Genomic DNA, 27,717 nt, shown 5'->3' with positions numbered 1-27,717 from the left:
TATATGTGATATTATGCCTTGGCTTGCAACCTTAAAAATGTGGTTTGCTTTTATGTATTGAACACTAATTAAAATATATGACCAAATCAACATTATCTAGCTGGCTATTTTTATATTTTGTCAGAACTGCAAAACGTTTCATGAAGACAGTTAAGACAGATTTTATAAGCATCAACAAATTAGTATTGCTTTTGACTCGATGCCACTGTTTAGCTATACAATTCTGAATTTATAGCTGTGTTTGGAATTATATTAAAACAGTAGAATTTATGATTGCTATTACTAATTACTATAGAAATTGAAATCTAGAATAGAAATCTAATTATTTTATAAATATAACAACATAATTATCTTATATTATTATTACATTTTTATTTATTTATTTATTTATTTTTACACTTATGGATGGGAAAAATAGGTTGCTAAAAATTAAATATATCATTTTATATGAAAACAGTGAAAATAATAGATTTCTTTAGCTGTAATTCACAGCCTGATACTGTCAAAAGAGGCTTTAGATGAACATGTAATAGCAAGATAGCACAACAAGTACCAAACCGCACAGGCCACACAAACAGAAACAAATGTAAAGAATAAAAACAAGAAGAATGCATGGGCACAAAACTGTACTGCAATTATAACTCAGTACAGAAAACATAAAGTCATCACATAATTAATCTTTGAATTCTGTAATGTTATATATATATATATATATATATATATATATATATATATATATATATATATGTATACATATATAACTCTTCAGCAGTGCATAGTTTTTTTTTTTAATGGCTTTTAGAAAGCAATTTTAAAAGCATTATTTATTATGGCTGATTTACAGCATCAGCATTCTGTAATGCATGTTGACGATAATTCAGAATGCTTTTTGTGAGATATATGTTGCAAGTAATTGAATTTAGCTTTAAGCTTAACAAAAATATCTAAAGATGAAGGAGATGAATTAAAAGCATCACCCAACAATGAAAATTTGTCAACATTTACTCATTTTTATGTTGTTCCAAACCTTATTCTTAGCCCAAGTGGATGCTAAGCAGAATATTCACACTAAAATGAGGACATGAATGGGGACAGAGTACTTCAATTTAAAAGAGCACTATGAATAATATGTCATAAAACTAAACCATATGACTTATGTGCTGTAAGTCTTCTGAAGATATATATAGCTTTAAATAAGAAAACATACTGAAGTTTAAGTTGTTACTTGCTGAAAATCTTCTCCACTGCAGCTCCCTATTTGCATTCATGTTTATATGATTATGAAGTGTGAAGACGCAAATCTGCATTGGTTGTTGCTCGTGTTATGATTGATCGTGATGAACCAGTTTTAATATGCAAAAGTAAGAATGGCATTTGACAGCTATGGCAGGAGAGGATTAGTGAATTTTATCAGTTAATGAATTATACTCTAATGTGTTCCACACTATTTTTACCTTCATATGAGTTAGAATATAGCACAGTAAGTTGGTTCATGGTTTGCTGTACTTTTTAGGTTCAAAAGCATCAAACCCCACTTTCAGTGAAAGAAAAAGAGCAGTGTGAACATTTTGCATATGGCCTAACATTTTCTCTTGTGTGATATGTCAGAAAGCCATATTGGTTTCACTGATTTTTTAGTACTTTTATTTTTCTTCCTCTTTCTCTGTATAAGTGGACGGCTTCATGGCATCTGTTTGTACATAGTTCTGTTGAACCTTGACTTGTGATTTATTTCTGAAAGTGAAATTAATCTGAATAAAAATGTTGTTCATAAAAAAAAAAAAGAAATCCATATTGGTTTGGAACAACATAAAGGTAACTAAATGTAACTTGTTGTTTTTGGGGTATACTATTAATTTAAAGGAAAAACTGAAACAAATAACTCTCGGGTTCTCCTTCCTTTGTCTTTTTTTGCCCGTCAATAACTTCTTAAACTTAAATAAACAAACATAAAATCAAATGATTGTGGACACACTACTGAACTTGTGCTCCAAACAAAATGTGAGCTCTCCAAAAACTGTGGCCAAATCATCCTCAGCTGTACAGTTTGATCCAAACGATCTCACACCTCAGGAATAGAATGGTCCATTAGTGACTTTACAATACTGCTGGACATCCTGCAGCGAGAAAAAGAATGTTAAGAATACATTTGTGAGATGCAATAAAAGAAGGGGAAAAAGATACTTTCAGTAAAGTTGCATGAATAGACTGCTGATTGGCATTGAGTTCTGTCCACCCGCGGTTTCTTTTCCATACCTTTTCATCATGTGTTCAAAGATGACCACTGGCATCACAGTTACTGTGACAACTCCTCCACTGGAATTAAGGATGTCTGTGATTTGGGAGTCCTAATCAAAGAGATGAAAAGAGAAGTAAGTATCTTAAATTGAAATCAAGTGCTTTAAAGGGCCATGTTGTGATTAAGGAGACAGCAAAAGAGAAAGAAGGAAAACCAACAAATGCAATATACTGAAGTCATTTACCTTTAGTCCGATTATATTCTGACCATTGATCTCACAGATCTGATGATCAGTAAGGAGGCCGTTACGTGCAGCTGAGCTGTCTTTTACTATTGAGGTGATTCGACCCTTTTTAAAAAGAAAGCCGAGCTGGCCATTCATGTCCTTGTGAAGAGTGACAGTTCGCTCCAATGGCCTGCAAACAGTAAAAGTATTTTCAGTGCTGGTTTATAATTGCATAATGAACATGCATTTGTTAGTATTTCAGGCAACATTTTTGTTTTTACTTTTTTTATTATATATATATATATATATATATATATATATATATATATATATATATATATATATATATATATAATACCAATAACGGGATATTTAGCCCCTAAAATGCTAATTTTGCCAAGGCAATCATGCCATAAAATGTAAATTTTAACCACGGAAAGCAATTTTTTATCTGGGAACTTCCTGGAAACGCGATTGGGCTAGTTTTGAACTAGTATTGTGAAGCAACTGGGCAGGATTTGTTGTGAAAACCTGGCAACCATGAGATGTGCATGAAAATCGCATTCGATTTTTTGCACAGCCCTACCTCAAGCCAAACAGAAGAAAATGGAAGAGGCAGGCAAAGTTGAAGAGTGGATGTAACCCTGTTAAGATTTCCTTGACACACTCCTCCATGGGAGCCAGAAACTTCCTAGGATGATATCTGATGTTGAGCCCTCCTGAATCAGGAAGGTGATGGATTCAGAGTGAAAGCATTCAACGTTCAGATTGATCAGAGCAGTGTGGTTATACAATAAAGGCAGTATATTTACAGTTTTCCATTGTCATTTGGCTTGAGTGAGACAGAAGGAATTCATCTGCTTAGGCTCCCCCTGTCAGAACCTTTGTTTTGCAATGTGTTATTTTGGCCACTAGAGGTCCCCAATGTGCACTCACGTCAACATTGTGCCTTTTGTAATCAGTGTAATTGTTTTCACATGTTTCTCATTCTGGGCTGCCTATTTAAGCTGATCACTTTCTTTGTATCTTTGCTTGGTTATTATTGTTCCTAAGCAAGTTGCTGCCGTAAGTCTGCTCTAGTTCTAAGATCTATTCTTTGAAAGTATTTTTGAATTGTTTTCCTGTTAATAGTTTTTGCAGTTTTTTCTCTGAGTTTTTGTTTTGGAGACTATTTTACTATTTTTGACCCATTCTGGTCTGAGGTTTTTCCTGTTTTGTAACCTAACTCTATACAAAGGATATTTTGTTCCCTTTTGCTGTTTTTGTTGAATAAACTCTTCTGAGTTAAGTTTACAAGGCGTCTGACTATTGGGTTCAACCACCTCCTGTGGCTCAGCGGTAGAAATTAAGACTCTGGCATCAGAGACCCAAGTTCGAGCCCTGGTCCTGACAGAATAACCAAGCCACATTATGAACCCAGAGGCGCCAAATCCTCAAGAACTCCTTGCCACAGCTGCTCAGTATGAGTCCACAGTCCAACGCCATGAGTCAGCACTAGCTCAGCAGGAGACTTTGATGGCTAGACACTCCCAGTTGCTGTCTGATCTCATGACTTCGGTCCGTCAGATCTTTGACCGGCTGCCCTCTACCTCAGTTACTGCTTCTCCTGCTGCCTCTGTACCCCTTCCAGATTCTCGAGTGCTCTCTCCTCTAAGTGAACCCCGCCTACCTCCACCACAACATTTCTCAGGTGACCCTAGTGCATGTGATGGGTTCCTGACTCAATGCTCTCTCACGTTTGAACTACAACCATCGTCCTTCCCCTCAGATCGAGCCAAGATTGCATACGTCATCACCCTCCTTTCTGGCAAAGCTCTTTCTTGGGCAACTGCGGTCTGGAAGGCACAAGCCCCCTTCTGTACAAGTTATTCCGCATTCGAAAAGGAGTTCAAGCGAGTCTTCGATCACCCCTTCAGTGGCCGACAAGCCTCAAAGAGACTTCTCACCCTCCGTCAAGGTAATGGCAGTGCAGCTGAGTATGCCATTCAGTTTCGGACCGTTGCAGCAGGGAGTGGTTGGAACAATGAGGCCCTCATGGTGTGTTTCCTGAATGGTCTGTCAGAGGCAATCAAGGATGATCTGGCTACCAGAGAACCTGCTGTTGATCTGGAAACCCTCATGGATCAAGCAATCCGACTGGATAATCGCCTGAGAGAGAGAAGCCGGAACCGCCCATCTGTTTCCTCATGGTCTGCCAGTCCAGCTCTTGCTCAAATGCCACCAGTGCCCCAAGATTCTTCGGAACCCATGCAATTGGGTAGGGCTAGACTTTCCCCCTCGGAACGAGACCGTCGTATGAGAGAGCGCTGTTGTCTTTATTGTGGATTGTATGGTCATTTTCGCTCCACCTGCCCCGAGCTTTCGGGAAACGCCCAGTCCCGTACAGGCAAGGAAGGACTGTGACGGGAGTTACACGCACCACTTCACCTTCCAACTCTGGGCTGTTCCTTCCAATCACACTCACTTGGAGAGGACAAAAACACCAACTAGAGGCATTGATTGATTCTGGCGCTGCCGGGAATTTCATGGATGTTTCTCTTGCTAAGAGTCTTCAGATCTCTACTTATTCTCTTCCTGCACCCCTAACTGTGACAGCCTTGGATGGAAGACCATTGTCTCCCGGGAAAGTAACCCACCTCACCTCTCTCCTTGGTCTCACCACTTACCAGCACGAGGAGAGAATGTGCTTTCACCTTATACAGTCTCCAGAGTTCCCTGTTATCCTCGGTCACCCATGGCTTCTCCAGCATAATCCACACGTTGACTGGTCGACTGGCACTGTTCTAGGTTGGGGTCCCACCTGTCAGACTAAATGCTTGGCCCAGAATCCCCCTGACCTTATTCTCGAGTCCCAAGAAACCATAGATCTGTCTCAAGTCCCTGCTCCATACCACCACCTCAAAGCAGTCTTCAGTAAAAGGAAGGCCACCTCCTTACCACCTCATCGGCCTTATGACTGCGCTATTGAGCTACTCCCGGGTACCTGTCCCCCCAGAGGTCGTATATTCTCTTTGTCTCCCCCTGAACGAACTGCTATGGACAGATACATTAATGAAGCTCTTGTGGCAGGCATCATCCAACCATCCACTTCCCCTGCTGGAGCTGGATTCTTTTTTGTTGGGAAAAAGGATGGCGGACTTCGACCATGTATTGATTACAGGGGCCTAAATAAGATAACCATTCGAAACCGCTATCCCTTGCCACTAATGACAACTGCATTTGAAATGCTGCAAGAAGCCTCCATCTTCACTAAGCTTGACTTGCGCAATGCCTACCATCTTGTTCGCATTAGGCAAGGAGATGAGTGGAAAACTGCCTTCAACACGCCCACTGGGCACTATGAATATTTAGTTATGCCCTTTGGCCTCACTAATGCTCCCGCAGTATTTCAAGCTCTCATCAATGATGTTCTCAGAGACATGTTAAACCAATTTGTTTTTGTTTATTTAGACGATATCCTCATCTTCTCGAGTTCCCTCCAAGAGCATGTAAAACACGTCAGTAAGGTTCTGAGACGCCTTCTTGATAACCATCTTTATGTTAAACCTGAGAAATGTGAGTTTCATGTGACCAAGGTTCAGTTCCTGGGGTTCATCATCAAGCCTGGCCAAATACAAATGGATCCTCAAAAGGTTCAAGCTGTTGTGGATTGGCCCTCCCCCTCATCTGTAAAAGAGGTACAGCGTTTCCTTGGCTTTGCCAATTTTTATCGCAAATTCATCCGGAACTTCAGTACTGTGGCGGCTCCTTTATCTGCTCTCACCAAGGGGAACACAACCAGCTTTTCTTGGGGACCTGAAGCAGAGTTGGCTTTCAACAAACTTAAGAAACATTTCACCTCTGCACCTATTCTCATTCTCCCTAACCCAGATAGACCATTCATCGTGGAAGTCGATGCTTCAGATGTAGGGGTTGGAGCTGTATTATCCCAGAGAGGAGAGGACAACAAGCTGCATCCATGTGCATTCCTTTCCCACCGCCTTACACCTACTGAAAGGAACTATCATGTAGGGGATCGAGAGCTACTGGCCGTCAAGTTAGCGCTTGAAGAGTGGAGACATTGGCTTGAGGGGGCCAAACACCCATTCCAAGTACTGACAGACCACAAAAATCTGGAATATATTCAGCAGGCAAAGCGACTCAACCCCCGCCAGGCACGTTGGTCCTTATTTTTCAATAGATTCCAGTTCATCTTGTCCTACCGCCCTGGCTCTAAGAACCTAAAGCCTGATGCTTTGTCCCGAGCATATGTTAAAACTCCACAGGAAGATTGTGTTACGCCAATTATCCCAAGTTCCAAGATATTAGCCCCTATCAGGTGGAATCTGGAAGATACGGTAAAACAAGCCCAAGCCAGAGAACCAGACCCAGGAGGGGGGCCTACCCACTGTCTGTTTGTCCCTAAAGCTGTCCGCTCTCAGATCCTCCAGTGGGGACACTCCTCTCGTCTCACTTGTCATCCTGGTACCTCACGCACTCTTGAGTTCCTCCAAAGACGATTTTGGTGGCCAACTATCAAGGAGGATGTGACCACATTTGTGAACGCATGTCCCACATGCAACCAAAATAAAATCTCTCACCGCTCTCCTCAAGGGCTATTGCACCCTCTCCCCATACCTCATAGACCTTGGTCCCATCTTTCCATGGATTTTATCACTGGTCTTCCACTATCACAAGGCAACACCACTATCATGGTCATAGTAGATAGATTTTCCAAGGCCGCCAGATTTATTCCTCTGCCTAAACTACCCACCGCAAAACAAACTGCTGAATTGGTCATAAATCATGTGTTCAGAGTCTTTGGAATTCCACAAGACATCGTCTCTGATCGAGGACCCCAGTTTTCCTCCCGTCCAATGGACAAACTGAGCGGCTTAACCAAGATCTTGAGACTACACTGAGATGTATGGCAGCTAACAGTCCTTCCTCTTGGTCTTCATTCATCATGTGGGCAGAATACGCACACAATACCCTTCGCTCCTCTGCAACAGGCATGTCCCCTTTCGAGTGCCAGTTTGGTTACACCCCTCCACTATTCCCTGAACAAGAGGTGGAGGTTGCAGTTCCCTCTGCTCATCAATTTGTTAAACGCTGCCGCCAGACATGGAAAAAAGCCAGACTCAAGCTCCTTAGGACCTCTCAGCAATACCAGCACCAGGCTAATCGCAGACGCAGACCTGCCCCCACTCTGCGCCCTGGCCAAAGAGTCTGGCTCTCCACTAAGAACATTCCCTTGCGTGTGGAGTCCCGCAAACTTTCCCAGAGATTCATTGGCCCCTTCAGGATTGCCAGGAAAGTGAACCCTGTTACCTATCAATTGTACTTGCCTAAGTCTTTGAAAATTAATCCAACTTTTCATGTCTCCCTGTTAAAACCTGTTTTGTCTTCTCCTTTTCTTGCGACAGGAAGACCTCCTCCTCCTCGTATCATCGGGGGCCAGCCAGCTTACACAGTCCACAGAATACTAGATGTCCGTCAAGTACGTGGGTCCCGGCAGTATCTTGTGGACTGGGAAGGCTATGGTCCCGAGGAGCGCTCCTGGGTTCCTGCTAAGGACATCTTAGACCCCAAACTAGTGCAAGAATTTTACGCTCGCAAGACCAGTTGTCCTGGAGGGAACGTCAGGAGCCGTTCCTAGAGGGAGGGGTCCTGTCAGAACCTTTGTTTTGCAATGTGTTATTTTGGCCACTAGAGGTCCCCAATGTGCACTCACGTCAACATTGTGCCTTTTGTAATCAGTGTAATTGTTTTCACATGTTTCTCATTCTGGGCTGCCTATTTAAGCTGATCACTTTCTTTGTATCTTTGCTTGGTTATTATTGTTCCTAAGCAAGTTGCTGCCGTAAGTCTGCTCTAGTTCTAAGATCTATTCTTTGAAAGTATTTTTGAATTGTTTTCCTGTTAATAGTTTTTGCAGTTTTTTCTCTGAGTTTTTGTTTTGGAGACTATTTTACTATTTTTGACCCATTCTGGTCTGAGGTTTTTCCTGTTTTGTAACCTAACTCTATACAAAGGATATTTTGTTCCCTTTTGCTGTTTTTGTTGAATAAACTCTTCTGAGTTAAGTTTACAAGGCGTCTGACTATTGGGTTCAACCACCTCCTGTGGCTCAGCGGTAGAAATTAAGACTCTGGCATCAGAGACCCAAGTTCGAGCCCCGGTCCTGACACCCCCAAAGGCTCTGGAGGGTGTGATGAGCATTCCAAGGGTGGTGACTGCAGGGCTGGCAGGTTGGTGACTGCTGGCAAGCACTGTGACCATGGAGCTTACAGTATGACAAAACTAATTGAATATGTGTTGTTTAAATTTGAATTATTGACAAGTGCCATTTAACAAAACTGAATATTTTGTGGCATTTAACATGGTTCTGAATTAGAAATTTGAAACATTTGAAATTTAACACTACTGAATTTATCAAGACGTTATTTTTAAACAGCAATTATTTTTTCTGAAATCTTAGACCGCAAATATCCAGTTTTTTAAAATACAGCTTCAAGTTTTAAAGATGAAGAGGAAATTTGGAACATCAAATTCAATATTATAAAATTCAATATGGAGAAAGTCAGATAGGTCAGAAGTAATCCACAGGGAGGAGTAGTTGATCTCCAAAAAGTCAAACAGAATTCTCAGAATGTGAAATATTTGTCTAGGCCAGTGGTTCTCAACCTTTTTTATTCCAAGGCCCCCCTCCTCTCCAAATCAATACACACTTTGCAAAAATATCACTGCAAATTGTTAAAAACTTAAAAGTAGCTACTTAAAAGTATTGTAAACCTTAATTATAAAGTAACTTTAACAAATAAGCACGTCAACCTGCCAAACCAAACAACACCACAGGGAAACGCCAAAGAACTGCATACTGTACACAGATCCATGCAGCATAACTAAACACACCAAAGCACAAATGAAAAATTAAACTTTATGAATTTGTGGGGACACGACGATCGTAAGGCATTGTCATCAGTAAATAGTTCCTCTGGCATAATAAGTGAATTTAGTGTGAATGAAGCGTTTGATGCCCATATGTACTTAACTGATCCTCAGACACTTCACCAAAACACGGTTCTGTACATCTGTTATAAAACACTTGCTGTACATTACAGTATTTCACAACTGCTAAAACACTAAACCCCATTCTCTGAACCCTATGCTCAGTGGCCTAAACCCATTTGTCGAATCAGTCACTTTGAAGGCAAAATCTTAAACTAGTTCAGGTAGTTAAGACACTGTTTGCACTGTGTTGCAAAATGGTAAATACATGTGGCAAAAGTTAAACACAACTACAACACAACTGTCATCGTTTACACACAACAACTCAAAATTGTTCACACTTGTTTCTAATGATTTGACCAAATCAGTTGTCTAGAATAAGCCAGTCCAGGTGGCCCAGGTACGTTGGGTGTTGATACCACGATGGGCGGAAACAATGTGAGAGGAAGAGGAGGAAGAGTTTGTGTAAGAGGTGGTGGACGAGGAGGAAGAGTACAAGGACAACTGTGGCCACCATAATCAAGACATTCAGAGAAGAGAACAGGTAAATTTATTGTTTTTCTAATTTGACATTTGATATAGCACATCAGTTTGTCAATAGAAAGGGGAGTGTGGAAAAAAGAAAAAAAAAAATAGAATACAATTTACATATGAATGTAATTTCCATTACTATTGTTTCTGTATGTATACATTTGTAAGAGCATTTTCCCTTTTGTAGAATTGCAAGACTACCAAATGAGGGTGCAAGGACTCCTTCGTTCTCCCAACAGCAAGAGGCTCTCATTGTTCATATGGTCCATTAAAACAATGTCTTCCGACTGCATGAAATACAGCAAAGACTTGTAGAAGACAATGTAAACTTTGAAGCTATCAACAGTGTCAGCCTTTCTACCATTTCCAGTGGCTCTCCACCATCAGGATGCTGAGGCAGAATGAGTCTCTCATTGACTTTGATTTTGCATTTGCACAATGTTTTGTGTAATACACTTTGCATTTAGAGTTGTCTTTGTTCTTTGAGCTTACTTTATTTTTATGCTGAAAATACAGTATAGAATTTCTGTATTACTTGCAGTACTTACAGTATGCAATATATTTGCTGTACTGAGTTGTAAATTATTTACGTATATTTATGGCAAAATTATTTTCAATATGCAATAATATATATATATATATATATATATATATATATATATATATATAATCTGTAACTACATGCCCTGGACGCTGTGTTGTCAATTTTTTGATGTAGTGTCTAATGAATGCTGATGAGTGTTTATATATTGACTGGATGGGTTTATGTTTTTGAAAGCACTGTTTGATTTTGAACAAAGATCAAATGGTTTTGAGGCATGTGTTTGATTTTGCCAGAAGAGTCAGGGGTTTTGTGTATGTAGTTTAAAGAATGGGTTTTGTGAAATACTGTAATTTTGACAACTATGTGAATATACAGAACTGTTTTCAAGCAGAAATAAGATGTTATAGCGATCCGTGCATCATGAGTGCAAATAGGTTTGTTTGCACATCAATAATAACGGACACATGCACACCTAGTCTATGACTCTTGTATGTCACTATAATAGCACCCCCATACCTAAAAAAGATTGAATAAAATAAAAACATTTGACTCACATGGATAAATAGGGAGTCATCTCATTTATCATCAGTAAAATATGGAGTGCCACAAGGATCCGTCATAGGTCCCCTTCTATTTTCAATATACATGTTGCCCCTTGGTAATATTATTAGAAAATACGGAATTAGCTTCCACTATTATGCTGATGATACTCAGCAATATATCTCAACGAGACCAGATGAAACCTCTAAGTTATCTAAGCTAACAGAGTGTGTTAAAAATTTAAAAGATTGGATGACCAATAATTTTCTCCAATTAATTTAGGATAAGACAGAGATATTAATTATTGGACCAAAAAACACTACACAGAATCTTGTAGATTACAATCTGCAACTAGACGGATGTACTGTTACTTCTTCTACAGTCAAAAATCTGGGTGTTATATTGTCTTTTGAAAATCACATTTCCCATGTTACAAAAACTGCATTCTTCCATCTTAGAAACATTGCCAAGCTATGAAACATGTTATCTGTTTCTGATGCAGAAAAGCTAGTTCATGCATTCATTACCTCTAGACTGGACTATTGTAATGCACTTCTAGGTGGTTGTCCTGCTTCTTCAATAAACAAGCTACAGGTAGTCAAAAATTCAGCAGCTGGAGTCCTTACCAGGTCAAGAAAATATGATCCCAATTATAATAGTCATATAGATATTACCCCAATTTTAAAGTCTGCACTGGCTACCTATTAAGTCCCGTATCAGTTACAAATTATCATTACTTACCTACACTGTTAACCCTTGCTGTATTTTCTAGGGTAAATAACTGTAAAATAGCCAGTGTTTTGCTGTATCTTCTGGGAACAATATCTTACTGTAATATGAGGTGCATCTTTAAGAATGTATGCAGCTCAAATAATAAATTACAGTAAATTACTCTATGTACCCATTACAGGTACCAACTGTCACATTAATCAGTAAATTACTGTCCTCCGACACTACTCGAGTGCATTACGGCACATTATATTGTGAAGTATACACATATTCAGGCAGAAACCAAGGATTTATGCAATATGCATTAACACACACATACACACGCACTGACGCACTTATTCTAAAAGTGAAGGTGTTGCCTCTTTAAGGCAGCCTGGAGGTCAAGTCATTTGTTTACTTTTCAAGTGTGCATTGTTAGTCCAACAGTTGCGCCGTTTTCACGTTTTAAGCCTTAAAATGGAACCTTACACAAGGAGTAAACTGTTCAAATTTAAGTGTGGTTTCTAGAATACTTTATGTGAAGTTTAATCGTTATTATTTGTTCTTGGACTTCCTTTGTTTCCAGAATGCTATATTGTTAGCTGAGTTTTGAGCCTCTCCTTAAAACTTTGAGTGACATCCCTTGGTGTTGCAAAATATTTAATTGATCAAAAATTTACCAACTCAGATTGTTTATTTATTTAGTAATGTTTTATTTATTCATTTAATTGGTTAGTCAACATTTGCCACAATGTACAGTTGCAAACTGTGCAATGTGCCTTTCCACCAGCTTAGTGTTTTTTATGCACATATAAAAAGACACCAACATAGAGCAAATTTTCAATATGCCTGTGGAATGCAGAAGTGCCCTTGTGCATTTAAGAAATTTGTTTAGGTCTCATATGCACAGAAATCACAGGCAATCAAAAACGATATAAAGTTATACATAGGCATCCACAGGCGAACACTGTCAGGTCCTAGCGTGTGCATTTGTGACTTGTAATTTTTCAGAGATGTGCTTCCACTTGCGAATTCATATGAGATGGTAAAAAAGTTCGCTCACTCCCTTTAATTCACAAATTTTATTTAAATAATTAGATAAAACTATTAAAATAAACCCTTTTAAAGGGAATATTGCTACGTTTTTGCTGAGTAATCTATTTTTTATGTTGTTTTCAAGGAAACTATTGTTGACTAACCAATTAAATGAATAAATAAAACATTACTAAATAAATAAACAATCTGAGTTGGTAAATTTTTGATCAATTAAATATTTTGCAACACCAAGGGATGTCACTCTAAGTTTTAAGGAGAGGCTCAAAACTCAGCTAACCATATAGCATTCTGGAAACAAAGGAAGTAAAGGCCTAGTGGTTAGAGAGTCGGACTCTCAATCGAAGGGTTGTGAGTTCGAGTCTCGGGCCGGCAGGAATTGTAGGTGGGGGGAGTGCATGTACAGTGCTCTATCCACCCTCAATACCACAACTTAGGTGCCCTTGAGCAAGGCATTGAACCCCCAACTGCTCCCTGGGTGCTGCAGCATAAATGGCTGCCCACTGCTCTGGGTGTGTGTTCACAGTGTGTGTGTGTGTGTGTGTTCACTGCTCTGTGTGTGTGCACTTTGGATGGGTTAAATGCAGAGCAGGAATTCTGAGTATGGGTCACCCTACTTGGCTGAATGTCATGTCACTTTTATTTTTTAACTTCCACCAAGATGTCAATAGAGACTGAGCAAACCCTACCAGCCACACTAAGGCTAGTCATGCTTGGTAGGCATAAAATATATAGTAAACAACCTATATGTTTCTTTGCAGTTTTCATGGTAACTTTTCATTTTTCAGGAGATAAACTTCTAACCTCATCTAAGTGGATGGTCAGCATTGAGGGGAAAGTGACACATTGCATTGAAGAGAAGCTGGATTTTGCTGCAGCACTCTCTGTGCTTTTTGGTTGCTTATATGTTTTTAATATTGAGTACCAAGAATCAGCCAGTGCCACACTTGAGCTTATTCAAAGGTAAGTGTTAAAAATCATTATGTCCAATCATGGTTTTATTTAAGGAATATCTTTTTTGCCAATGTGTATTTGTTGTTGTACTTGGTTCTCATAATACAAGTATATATATATATTTTCCTTTTTAAGCCACAAAACTGAGTCTACAGTTAAAAGAAAGGTTCAAAATGTGAATCCACATGTCCATACATTTTTGCAGAGCCTTACCGAATTTGAATAGAAAAAAGTAAGCAAAAGCAGTATTTCTTAAGACTTTCATTATAAAGACATAAACTGGTCATTTAATATTTGTTGAATTATTACAGGTTTGGAACAACATGTGGGTCAATGGTGAATGAGTATTATATTTTGTCACTACTTATTTTGTGTGTGTGTGTAATATTGTAAAGGAAGAAAAAATTATTTCTATTCTGTTATAATTTTATTGTAAATATTGATTTCATTAATTTGCTTTTATTGAAAATATGCTTGATTAATTAAGTTACTAAAATACACTGGCGTTGTTGTTATTTATTTTACTTTTGTTATTATATTGTTAAGGAAATAAGAATACTTGTATTTTGTTTAGAATTTTTACTGATGTTGTAAGATGTTGTTTAGCCAATTCTATAGATAATGTGGTTGTTTTTGTGTTTTAGTATATGTTCTGATTTGTTTAATTTTGTGATACATTTCATGTTATGTATTTGTTTTTCCCAAATTAATAAAATATATTTGTATGAACATTTTATATGCATTCTCTTTAAAAAAAAAAAAAAAAAAAAAAAATTGTCATTCTGGTGTTACACAAAATATTATATACAGTAAATTTATATGCAGTATTATACTGAGTGGTTTCGTGTAATTACGGTAAATAACTGCCAACACTCCAGCCAGTTATTCACTGTAAATCTTTATTTACAGTATATAACTGGCAACACTGTTGCCAGTTAGTCACTGTAATGGTTCAGTTACAGTAAAATACTAGCAACACTGTTGCCAGTTAGTTACTGTTAAAGATTCATTACAGCAACTAGCTGTCAACAGTGTTGCCAGTATTTTACTGTAAAAAAACCTGGTAAGGGCTAACAGTGTATAAAGCACTAAATGGTTTAGCTCCTGCATACCTAACTAGCCTTCTACCACGGTATAATCCATCATGCTCCCTAAGGTCACAAAACTCTGGACTTTTGGTAGTTCCTAGGATAGCAAAGTCCACTAAAGGAGGTAGAGCTTTTTCACATTTGGCTCCAGAACTCTGGAATAGCCTTCCTGATAATGTTCGGGGTTCAGACAAACTCTCTCTGTTTAAATCTAGATTAAAAAACGCATCTCTTTCGCCAAACATTTGAATAATGTATCTTAAATTGTGAGTATAGTTGTATCTGATCAAATGTGCATTCTTCTTCTTTAGCTTGGGTTAAACTAATTAATTTTACTATGTTGGAACAGCAGAACTAACAAATATTGCTACAAGTGTGACTGCATCATATAATAATTACTAATTATGAATAATAACAGAAGCAGCGGTATCCGCTCACAGTTGTCCTAAGGCAGCAGTCTGCTTACAAAGCTCCAGACATGGCGGTGTCCCCTCAAGGTTCCCCCGAGGTGACGGTGTCCGTTTACAATTCCCCTGAGGCAGCAGTGTCCACTCATAATGCTCCAGAAATGGTGGTGTACACTCATGTTTCCCCAAGGTGGTGGTGTCCGCTCACAGAGCTCCAGAAGCAGCGGTATTTGCTCACTGTTCTCCTGAGGCAGCAGACTGCTTACAAAGCTCCAGACGTGGCAGTGTCCGCTCAAGGTTCCCCCGAGGTCACGGTGTCCGCTCACAATTCCCTTGAGGCAGTAATGTCCGCTCACAAAGCTCCAGAAGCGGTGGTGTCCGCTCACAGTTTCCCCGAGGTTGTGGTTTCCACTCACAAAGCTCCAGAAGGGGCGGTGTCCTCTCACAGTTGCCCCGAGGCAGTGGTGTTCGCTCATAAAGCTCCAGAAGCGGGGGTGTCCACTCTCAGTTCCCCCGAGGTTGTGGTGTCCACTCACAAAGCTCCCGAAGAGGCGGTGTCCTCTCACAGCTGCCCCGAGGCAGTAGTGTTCGCTCACAAAGCTCCAGAAGAGGCAGTGTCCGCTTACAGTTCTCCCGAGGCAGTGGTGTACGCTCACAGTTCCTCCGAGGCGGTGGCATCCATTCACAATTAATAACAGAATGCATAGGCGATATAAAAATCTAGATGATGAGTAATTTCTTACTGCTAAATTACAAAATTATTATAATTATAGGACCTAAAAACTCTGCATGTAAAAACCTAGAACGCTGTCTAAGACTTGATGGCTTCTCTGTCAATTATTCGTAATCAGTTAGGATCCTAGGTGTGCTATTTGATTGCAATCTTTCCTTAGAAAGCCACGTTTCTAGCATTTGTAAAACTGCATTTTTCCATCTCAAAAATGTATCTAAATTATGGCCTATGCTCTCAATGTCAAATGCAGAAATGTTATTCTATGCGTTTATGACCTCAAGGTTAGATTATTGTAATGCTTTATTGGGTGGTTGTTCTGCATGCTTATTAAACAAACTCCAGCTAGTCCAAAATGCAGCAGCTAGAGTTCTTACTAGGACTTTGAATCTTGAATCTTTGAGTAGGCAGCGATTCGATTCGATTCGATTCGATTCACGAATCATGATTCATAGGTTTTCGATTCGATACAAGAATGATTTTTGCAAATTTAGAATGATTCAATTCGATTCGATTCACAATTAGAAAAAAAAAAAAACTTTTGTCCTTTGTTAGATGCTAGTTTAATGATGCTATTGCATGATATGGCTATACGTAAAAATGTATGTTAGCCAAGATTTAAAAAAAGAGCTTTAAAAGTATTATGTATAAACTAGCATTTTGTCACACCAAGGGCGTAGCCATCAATTAGGAAGAGACAAATGTCAAATACAATAATTTTATGTATGTAGCCTATGCATTATTATTATTATTTTTACAAGGAATTCTCTTATTTTTTTATTACTTTTAATTTGCTCTAAGAAATCAAATAAAGCACTGCTCGACAATAATCATTATTTGTAATCGATAATTGTTACCTAATGCCAATTTTATGATTGTTTTATATAGGCTACTACATTTAATTAGCTATTGTTTTAATTTTCTAGACAGAATAAGGTAGAAAATATACTCTATAGCATCTGTACACATTTATCATTCAATGGAACTGTGCGTATGATTTACTGACACTTACATATATGCTCCGTCCATGCAATAAATTTAATTTAATAGTGGAGCGTATGAAGGAGAGATGCGAGGCACAAACATTTTTCAAGGTCTCCATTAATTTTTGCGTGTAGTAATTTATTGTGTATATATTTTGAAAGCACTGAATCGCTATAGAAATAACGATTCATTTGATTCTTAGCATTTTAAATCAATTACTTAAATCATGTTTCTTATTGGTTCTAGAAAGAACTAGGGGTGTAACAATTCACTCGTTTTTTCGATGCATCGATTACAAACCTGGACGATGCATCGAGAAAACGAGTGAATCTTTACACCCCTATTTCTTACTAGAACCAAGAAGTACAACCATATTTGGGGAAGTAGTGGCCTAATGGTTAGAGAGTTTTACTTATAACCCTAAGATTGTGGGTTCGAGTCTTGGGCTGTCAATACCACAACTGAGGTGCCCTTGAGCAAGGTACCGAACCCCCAACTGCTCCCTGGGTGCCGCAGCATAAATGACTGCCCACTGCTCTGGGTGTGTGTTTACGGTGTGTGTGTGTGCACACTTTGGATGAGTTAAATGCAGAGCATGAATTCTGAGTATGGGTCACCAGACTCGGCTGTATGTCATGTCACGTCACATCATTAGCCCGGTTCTGTCAACACTGCACTGGCTACCTACAGTATTAAACATTGTGTAGATTTTCAAATGTTGCTAATTACTTATAAAGCCCTGAATGGTTTAGCACCTCAGTATTTGAATGAGCTCTTCTTACATTATAGTCCTCCACGTCCACCGCATTGTCAAAACTCTGGCAATTTGATAATACCTAGAATATCAAAGTTGCCGTGTCTGCTCAGAAAGCTCCCCACAATTCCCCCGCCATTGATGTTCCATCATAGCAGCTCCACACACACCACTGTAGTAACCACTGGTTCTGCCCTGGGTGCCCATCCCGCCGGCTCTGCCTCAGTCCTAAGTTCCCCCTCCAGCACACAAACCTGACCGTATTCTAGTTATTATCCTGTTCTTGTTTGAGTGGTTTTCAGATCTTGTTTGATCTGTTTCTGTTTCTGTTTGGCCTTGTCTAGTTTTGTTTTTTGTAGTATGCCTGCATTTGGACCCAGACCCCTGTGTACACAGTTTTCCCTGCACCTGACTGTGACTTTAGGGTCTTAATAATAAAGTCTATAACATACTTTGGTAAAAGAAAGTTTCAATGGTAGTGTAAAAATAACAAAATTTTTACCTTGTCAAAAATAGCTTTTTTCACAGCAAGCAGTTTCAGTGCATTTCCCTTTAAATGCTAATGAGTTCTGCTATCCCTGGCCATTTCTCTCTGTGCGGTGATGTGCAGTTCTCTGAGAAACTGTACACTTTAGCTACATTCATCATGAAACTTGCTAACTATCACAGTATTAGGAAAGGCGATATGTATAATTCATTAAAAACTTATACTCACTTCTTCTGGAGGTGAAGCTGAATCATGAATGATTTGCACAAACATAAATGCATTTAGGCAGATTGAAAAAACAAAAGAAAAAACAAAACATCTTCAGTGGCTCAGATGTTGGGAGTAAATGATGAATGCTATATTCATTATTACATCCAACAACAAAACACCTGAATCACTTGTCTACAACTATGAAGAATCACAATTCTTGTCTACAACTGCTCCAGCATCTAAACAATGGCAGAATGATGACAGCTCACTCAGGGCGGGTCTAAGGTAAAACGCTAGTGTCAATCAACAATCGTGGGAGGGGTCTGGATCTGTGTGATGTCAGCTGTCTTAACCGTCCATGCTTGTGTACTGCAAACACATAGCTTCATCACTGTGTATGTAACACAACTCTGTTTAATGTTTTGAACATTAAAGCATGTCAACATATTATGTTACACCAAATACACAAAATAATGATCTTTAAAAAAGCATCATATGACCCCGTTAATAAAACAACAAAACACAGATAGAAAAACTACCCAATAGTCATGACTGAAAAACTTCAGGAAGGAAACAAGGATCACTGGTAGATATGGGAGAAGACTCAGGTGGTGCTCCAGTACAAAACTAAACAAAACATACATATAAACTGAGATATAACTTACAATTCAAAAGGCTATGGTTTAATTTATTATTATTAAACATTAATTGTTGAACCCTTCTGCTCTTTGTTTAGACCAAAACGACTCTTATTTTTAATTATATATATTTTTAATTATAATAAAATAATACCCCTCTCCCCTCGTACTTTAGTACCCAAATGTTGACAGGTATGATCGTGTAACAGTGCTTGGTGTATACCCAAGCTTGAATTCTGACTCAAGGTCTTTTCCCATTCCCCTGTCTCCTGTTACTACTGTTGCTAAAATTCAGGCCTTGCCCAAAAAATTAATTGGCTTATACAATTTGACAAATTAAAACTCTTTTCATGAGTGTCTCTAATACCTACTTAATTTTTTTTATTAATAATGGTTTACAACAATAGTTGCTGTGCAGTTGTAAGGCTTAAACTACATTCACACACCCTCCGGCATCTGATCTCTTCATGAATAATTAATGACAACCTGATCCTCATAAATTAAACATCATTGTGCAGAGTATTTGAAACCTGCACAAATGCTCTATGTATGATGAATGTGTGCATGTGTGTGTGTACCTGTCTCGCACAGCCAAAGTGATCTTCTCTGGATTGGCATTCTTGAGCTCCTTATGTGCATTATCACTACTCCAGCCTGCACATGATATGCCATTGATCTGCAGAATCTGATCACCAAAACGCAGCCCTGCCAGTGCTGCAGGAGTGTTAGCCTGCACTAACTGCACAAACACGCCCTGAAACACACATTTGGAAATGTTAATCAGACATTACAAATATACTTTTGGAGTGTACTGCTATGATGTGAATGTGGATGTCATTTATTAAAACAAAATATTTGGAAATTATTCAAATATCTAAATGTTATATATATTTTCATTATTTCACTTTTTGATTATTGACATGTTGCAATAGATTGTATCTTATTGGATTTCTAGGTTATTACATTATATTAATTCAAGTGTAAAAGTATTTATAACATTAAAGAAATACATTATCTATGACTTTGAGGCGGAGTCCAATCTTCCCATCCATGTCTTTGCACAGCACCACCTCCCGAACACCCTGTCGAATCTCTGCCCGCTTCACCCCCAGGTCACTTCCTGTTATGGGGGCTGCCACCCAGCTCATTCCATGTGTGCAGACACTAAGAACCTAAAATGAATTGGGGAATATATAATAGTTTAAAATAAATATTTTGTCAAATGACTCATAATATACTTCATGTGGTAACATCACAATTAATTGGTTTAATTCAAGTTGAATATATTGTTTTAAGTGACTATAATCAAGATGATATTATGTTATAACAATGAAAGTAAATTTCAAAGATAAGTACAGCTTTATAACCCTGTAAGAGCAAATGTTGTGATGTTACAACATCAGTTTTAGCTTCACTAAAATAATGCTGCTCATGGTTTTTTTTGGAGATTCAATCAAGATTTTATAATTATTAATTGGTAAGTTCAAGTTGAAGAATAAATTATTTCTTAAATCGTTTGAAATTATTTGTGTAACATTATGGTAGCACTTTATTTTACAGTCCTGTTCCTCATGTACATACTATGTACTTATTATAGTAATTACAATAACTATGTAATAACTATGTACTAACCCTGAACCTACCCCTAAACCTAACCCTACCCCATTGTAGTTACCTTGTGTTACCAGAACTTTCTTAGATAAGTACACTATAAGTACATGTTAGTACACGTACTGTAAAATAAAGTGCAACCAACATTAATTTAAACTACCGGTCTCTTATAATTTATAAAATGTATTTAACTGGTTCTTTGCTTGTTTGCCCAAATATCTGCTTGCTGCATGAGGGACAGGTGATAATGTTTTGGAATGTGGGGGTTATAGGTGCTATTAGCATGATAAGTAAAGGGCACAATAAGTTCCCAATAAATCAGAAAATATTTTGTGAATTCAGTAGAAAGTGTGAATTCCATGTGAATGTGTGAAAGTCTGGCACAGATGAAAAGTAATGAAAGTGAATTATGCGATATTTGTCAAATAAACTGACGTTTCAGTAATGTTTTCATGAGCAACACAATCACTTTTTATATACTGCTTAATACAGTAACATATTTTCGTGAATTAAGTTCATAACATGATCATATACTATTTAAATACTAATAAAGTGGGGGGATATATGCTTTTATCAGTGTTGTATGATAAACATGACTCAATATAACAGTGCCACTACAGTAAAAAAGCTTTTACCATTCTGAAAACATAGATTTGTGGCTATTATTGGAATTGAAAAGGTTAGAATAAACCCAAAAATATGTGATCGTTGTCATGCGGTTAATCTGGCAAATCGTGAAAAAGCTGTTTCGTCATCATTGTTCCTGCAGTCCCTCTGGAGACACTGCATCTGAGTCAGCCGGCTGGTCTCAAAATGCTCTTGCGTTACTTTGATGCCACATATGACAGTTAAGTGGCATCAGTGCCATCTCAAGTCAGACAAAATTTCTAACCGTCATGCACTGCTTCAAGTGGGAATTTGATTGATTTGTGCAGAGCTGCATTCAATCGAACGCACCTTTCGTGACTGGTTGCTTTAGTCATGTGCCTTGTTTTCCATTGGTTGGTTTGTGTCGTGTGACCCTTATTGTTTGGTATTTATAGCCCTCATGTTGCCATTGTCTCTCCTTAAGTATTGAATATATTAACCACTTTTTGGTGAGTTGTTTCATGTCTGCTACTCCAGGGCCTGCTCATGTCATGCCTGCCAAGCCAAAGCCTGCTCAAGTCATGTCTGCTACTCCAGGGCCTGCTCACATCATGTCTGCCAAGCCAAAGCCTGCTCACGTCATGTCTGCCACTCCAGGGCCTGTTCTGGTCATGCCTGCCAGAATCTGCTCACGTCACATCTGCTTTGCATCTTCACATCTTTATGTCATGTCTGCCAAGCCATCGTCTGGTCACATCATGCCTGCACAGCCAGCTACTCCAGTGCCTGCTCATGTCACATCTGCTATACCAAGACCTCTTCATGTCATGTCTGCCAAGCCAGAGCCTGCTCACGTCATGCCGGCCACTCAAGAGACTCTTCACAACATTGCCGCCACTCAAGAGCCTTTTTGCAAGATGGCCACCAGCTCAGCGTCTCTTTGCAAGATGGCTGCCAGCCCAGAGTTTCTTCGCAAGATGGCTGCCATGTCTGAGAACCCCGGCCAAGATGGCCACCACGCCTGAGCCTCACCACGCCACAGCAGTCACGTCAGAACTTTGTCATGTCATGGCTGCTGCTTGCTTCTCCTGAATCTCGACCCATGTTAAGAGAGAGCCTTGTCATGCCATGGCCACCTTTCCAGAACCCTGTCATGCCATGGATGCCATCCAAGTTTCCCCTAATAATTTTTGAGAGGGTGGGTGGGGGCTATAGTACCCAAGCATGGATCCACCTCTGATGTCAGTGCGAGCGGATGGAATCCTACTGGTCTCTACACTTTCAAGCCTCACAACGTCAACACACTCAAAACTGGCAAGCATGCCCTGTCTACTGCCCTGCCCGTGACTAGATGTCTTCACAGTGCACCCGGCGGGTTCGGGTCCAGCTTTCAAATAATATACGGGTCCTGGTCGGATCCAGGTAGGCATTTCTCAGATCTACACGGGACCAGGTCCAACTTTTGAAATAATAGATGGGTCCGGGTCAGTTCGGTGTAATACATTACGGGTCTCTTGCGGATTTTGGACCCATGAAGACCTCTACCCGTGATGACGAGTGTTTGGGTTACACACTGCACTCCTGAGACCTCTCCTGTCCATGAGTCTGCCCCAGAGGCCTCTCCTGTTTATAGGTCTGCCCCAGAGGCCTTTCCTGTCCACGAATCTGCCACAGAGATGGTGGCATCCGCTTTCATGGAGGCCATTCATGAACTCACAGACTGCCCTGTCAGGTCCAAGTAGGCCATTCATGAACTCTCTGCTTGGCCTTTTATGGCCATTGAGGCCATTCAAGAATATTCTGTCTGCTATCTCATTGCTATTGAGGCAGCTTAATTCTCTGCCTATTCTATAACATTCAAGTTGTAACATTTGGCCCTATTGGTAAAATTTACAATTGTTCAAATGTGGTCAGATTATATTGCGTGAGAGCTTTGAGTGTTTAAAAAGATGAGACAGAAAGCAAGTTAAAAGTGACAATCAAAGATGTATTTACAATTTTCACAAGGAACTTAAAACAACACAATACAACTAAAATAACTTAGGCAGTTAACCTGTTGAGCGGTATGTCCTTGCCCCTGAGAGTACAGTCCCATATATGGGATTTAGAGCGTTCAGTGACGTCACATAACTGCCAAATTCAAACTGTGTTTTCACACTTTGGCTGGCCTTGACCCTCCACTGTTTAACAGTCTGTCATTGCTCCATGGTCCTGGCTCTCCACTGTTCCACAGTCTACCACTGTGCCATGGCCCAGGTCCTCCATTGTTCCACAGTCTGCCTCTACTCCACAGCCCTGGTCCTCCATTGTTCCACAGTCTGCCACTGCTTCACAGCCTATACCCGCCATTACACCATGGTCCTGGCCCACCACTGCTCCACAGTCTAGACCTGCCCCTGCTTCACGGCCCAGGTCAACCATGGATCCACAAGCCAAATCTGCCATTGCCAGATGTTCCAGGTCCATGGCTCCACAGTCCTGTTCCTCTGCCATTCCATGATCCAGGTCCTGTTCCCCTGCATGGGCTTGGCCTGCCATCCCTCCCCCAGTTCCACCTCCACTCTACTACACTCCTGGACTTTTAGGTTGGGTGTTACCCAAGGGCATCTGGAGCTGCCCTTAGAGGAGGATATGTAACATGGGGTCTGGGTTTTATCTCATGTTTATGTTTTCTGTTCTTTTATTTTGATATTTTTCATGTGTTTCTTTCCTCTAATGTGATCATGTCATGTGCTACTCTTGTCTGTGTCTCATGTTGTGATTGGTTGCTTTAGTCTTGTGCCTTGTTTCCCATTGGTTGGTTTGTGTCATGTGACCCTCATTGTTTGGTAATTTTAGCCCTCATTTTGCCATTAGGTTCTGGGTCTAAACAGCACTGTGTAGACCCAGGTCAGCCAAATTCACCACATGACAACAATCATAAGTATTTGGGGTTTAATCTAACCTTTTCAATTCCAATAACGCCCACAAATCTGTGCTTTTAGAACAGTAAAAGCTTTTTACTTAGTTGCACTATTTTATTGAGTCACGTTTATCATAAAACACTGATAAAAGCATATATACCCCCACTTTATTATTATTTAAATAGTATATGATTATGTTGAACTTTATTCTTGAAAAGATGGCAAATATTGCATTTAATTCACTTAATCTTTGATAGAGTATGCAGTCACAGCATGAATGTCACTAACGGGAGCAGAAAGTGTCTGGCTAACATGTCTGTTTTCAACTACACTCCTGACTGCAAGTGGCTGCTCTTGTTGACCACCACCTGTAGCCGTGCTTCAAGTCAAATGCTGAATGTATTAACCTCTGTTTGGTGAGTTGTTTCATGTCTGTAGTCAAGTTAAGTTAAGTCAAGCCAAGTCTAATCAAGTCTTTGTGTTTTGTTTGGAGTTTTGGATTTCACTCTGTATAATAAAACTGCAAATTTCCATTCAGTGGACCATCATTACAGGTGTGTTAAGTCCGTTCACACCAAAACTGATAACTATAAAGATAACGATATTAGCGTACACACCAGTAAACGATATCATATGTTTATTCTAGGCGCACATGTGTCAGTCGCTTTAAATTCTTGAGCTTGTTAAAGCAGGATGGATTCTGATTGGCTGTCAATGTTTGTATCATTTACCAGTTGGAAAAAAATATTCTGAAAAGGATTCCAATGATATCGTTTCTCTGTGCCTTTATCGTCATAGTTGTAGTGTGGACTCTACTATTCTTTGATAATGAGAATGATTTTTAGAACTATATCTTTATCGTTATTTTTATAGTTATCGTGCTTGGTGTGAACGAGCCATGACAGTATATTAGTTTTACCATAAATGCTTGTCTGTACTTTCGGCAATAATCATTAACCTTATTTGACAGACCATGGATTTAATTATGAAATTACATATAAAGTTTTACTTGAGTCCGAAGTGTGATGTATCCTCTGTTTTCTAGGACTCTGTTTTCTTGGATTCTTAAGTTTTATTTTTGTTTTTTCTCCATTGTGGTATATTTACATTTCCTGTTGCTTTTATCCTGTTTAATTGGTTAAAGAATAATATTCACCTGAATATAGTTTTGTTCCTTATTTTATTTTGTGAATATACACCCTCAGAATTTTGTGAGTTATTTTTCTTAACACAACCTGTTTTATTAGCAATAAAATTTTTGATTCATGCCTTCTTTTTGTTTATCCTTTAGTCATGGATTGTTTTCACTTGTAAATGAAAAAGCAAAAAGTAAATAATTTCTGTAGTAACTACTCTTTTTTTAATACATGCAAAGTGTACTTCTTTTTCACAAGAGAATGTCTTGTTTTTGTGTGTTATTTTGAAAAAGGATATAAGCCGATGAGCAGTTTTCAGGCACAAAAACACTCACCCCACTGGTCTCATCAGGAACTGCAGAGGAAAGACTTTGTTGAGCTTCTGCACTGAGATTTAGACCCATAAACTCATTCAGCCCAGGGTACAACCTGCTAGAAGTAGCTAAAGAGAGACAGACAACATTACAAATGGTCTAAGATAAGTGGGAAAAATCTGATATCTCAAATTGACTTATATTTTTCAGTCTCTTTTCTGTCATATATGTTATCATGCATATGTACAACACAGAATCTGATTCTTACCTAGCTCTTCTGATTTTGGATCAAAGTAAGGCTCAGTTTCTGGAAGAGGTAAAGCCTTTAATGGGCTCGCAGGAGGGGTGTTCTGTGCCTACATAAAATGGGGGGTTGTGGGGGGGGGCGTGGTCATTTCTGATAGGTATATATATTTAAATACACACATGCACACAAAAATACATACACACATAAATAAATCAATTTCCAACCTTCATGAACTTATCCACCTTCATGTCTTCTAGAGATGGATACAGTGACATGGTTATTATTCTCTTTCGAGCCACTTGAATTTCCTGAAGAAATGTTAATGTTTTAGCTATTGTAACAACAGAAATATAATTTACTGTCTAAAAGCATAAAACACTATAGGCCTGATAGAAACTTAGACTAATTATTATTATACTATTTATTTTTATTTCTTTTTCTTTAAACATTTCCTTATTTCCACATTTCCATGTGTAGTTTTCGCTTTATAAAGATACTAGATGACAACAAATATCCGCTTTTAGGCTTCTGGTCGTTCGCGGAAGGAAGATTTGTTTCTTGAATGTACAGGTTGCGCGTTATTGGAATATATAATAAAAGACAGCACGATTTAAGATATGATGTCGCAATGATTAATATTTATACATGATAGCTGTGACTGTGACAAGTCAACATTAGCTCGTTTTCAGGCGCTTTGTAAGAATGCGGCCAGGATGATGCGCACTCACCTTGACGCTGCAGAAGTCTAGGCGCACCAATAAAGTATTATACGGCTTCAGTGCTCGTCGGTCCGGTTTATTCGATAGTAAACGTATGACAGCTGATTTAGTTCACTGGATCTTAGAGGTAATGAATGTAATGTCCTCGGGTGTGCTGGATGAGGGAAATACAGCCTACACTCGAGCGCAAGTCAGCACATCTCCCCTGAGTGAGCGCCCTCGTTCGACTAAAATAGCTTACTTGCAGTACATGAAAACGCGAGGGGGGAAAAGCATTGGACTGTGCTTTTTTTGCTGGACTGTAACCGTTTAAATAATAACATTTTTGATAATAGAGAAAGTACTGCAGTGCACTAAATCAACACAGACAAAATAATCAAATAAACAATATACACAGATCTTATGAGCATATTTCAGTCTTCCAAAGTCTTGCTTTTGAGAAGAAGAATTTACCTTTGTGACATAGGCTGCTATGTAAAATAATTGCATAATACATAGCAACCTGATACACAAATACACACAGATCTAAAAGTGTCACAGGTTACTCCAATAACCATCTTAAACCTTCTGTAGAAGAATTTGCCTTTGTGACATAGGCAACTATGTAAAATAAATGCATAATACATGATAGCAACCTGATACATACACACACTCACACACACCTAAAAGTGGCACAGGTTACTCCAACAACCCTCTTTACTCTTCCGAAATAGGGGCATTGGATGTCTTTATTTATTTATAGTCATTTACATTTTTATTTACGTGTAAAGATTTTATTTATGTGTAGGTGTAAATAGTACCATAATTTGATGGTGGAACACTGTTAAAAATTTGATTTTAATGTAAAGTTAAAATATATTCCGAGTTACACTTTGCACAGTAGGATTTCTCTTGGATTTAACTGCACTCAGAAATTTCTTGTAAACAAATGGAATCATACTGTGCTTCTAACCTGTCATTATTTTGACAAAAGCTTTCGTTTATCATACTTCTGACACAAGTAGATTAGAAATTTTTAATATAAATGTGCAATGTCGAAGAGCCCAAACAAATGGGATCAGGTAAGGTCGGCACATTGCTGACAATGCTATTGGAGACCTCTATACCTTATTTATC

The 27,717-nt window shown here is 38.9% G+C and overlaps 1 protein-coding gene across 1 annotated transcript; it reads right to left on the bottom strand.

Annotated features, from left to right (window-relative positions):
- Window positions 1–772: 772 nt before the first annotated feature.
- sdcbp (syndecan binding protein (syntenin)) lies at window positions 773–27,705 on the bottom strand. Its single transcript, XM_026268091.1, has 9 exons — window positions 26,611–27,705; window positions 26,107–26,190; window positions 25,904–25,991; window positions 25,657–25,763; window positions 20,094–20,255; window positions 19,662–19,837; window positions 2,484–2,655; window positions 2,257–2,348; window positions 773–2,117 (listed from the first exon to the last, which is right to left on the bottom strand). Exons 2-9 carry the CDS (start codon window positions 26,155–26,157, stop codon window positions 2,063–2,065), a joined length of 903 nt encoding a protein of 300 aa, XP_026123876.1. The 5' UTR covers window positions 26,158–26,190; window positions 26,611–27,705; the 3' UTR covers window positions 773–2,062.
- Window positions 27,706–27,717: the final 12 nt, after the last annotated feature.

This window comes from Carassius auratus, chromosome 7 (genome assembly GCF_003368295.1).
Source record: "Carassius auratus strain Wakin chromosome 7, ASM336829v1, whole genome shotgun sequence".
Lineage (NCBI taxonomy): Eukaryota > Metazoa > Chordata > Actinopteri > Cypriniformes > Cyprinidae > Carassius > Carassius auratus.
Note: the sequence above shows the minus strand (reverse complement) of the source record. Positions and strands in the feature narration are given on the sequence as shown.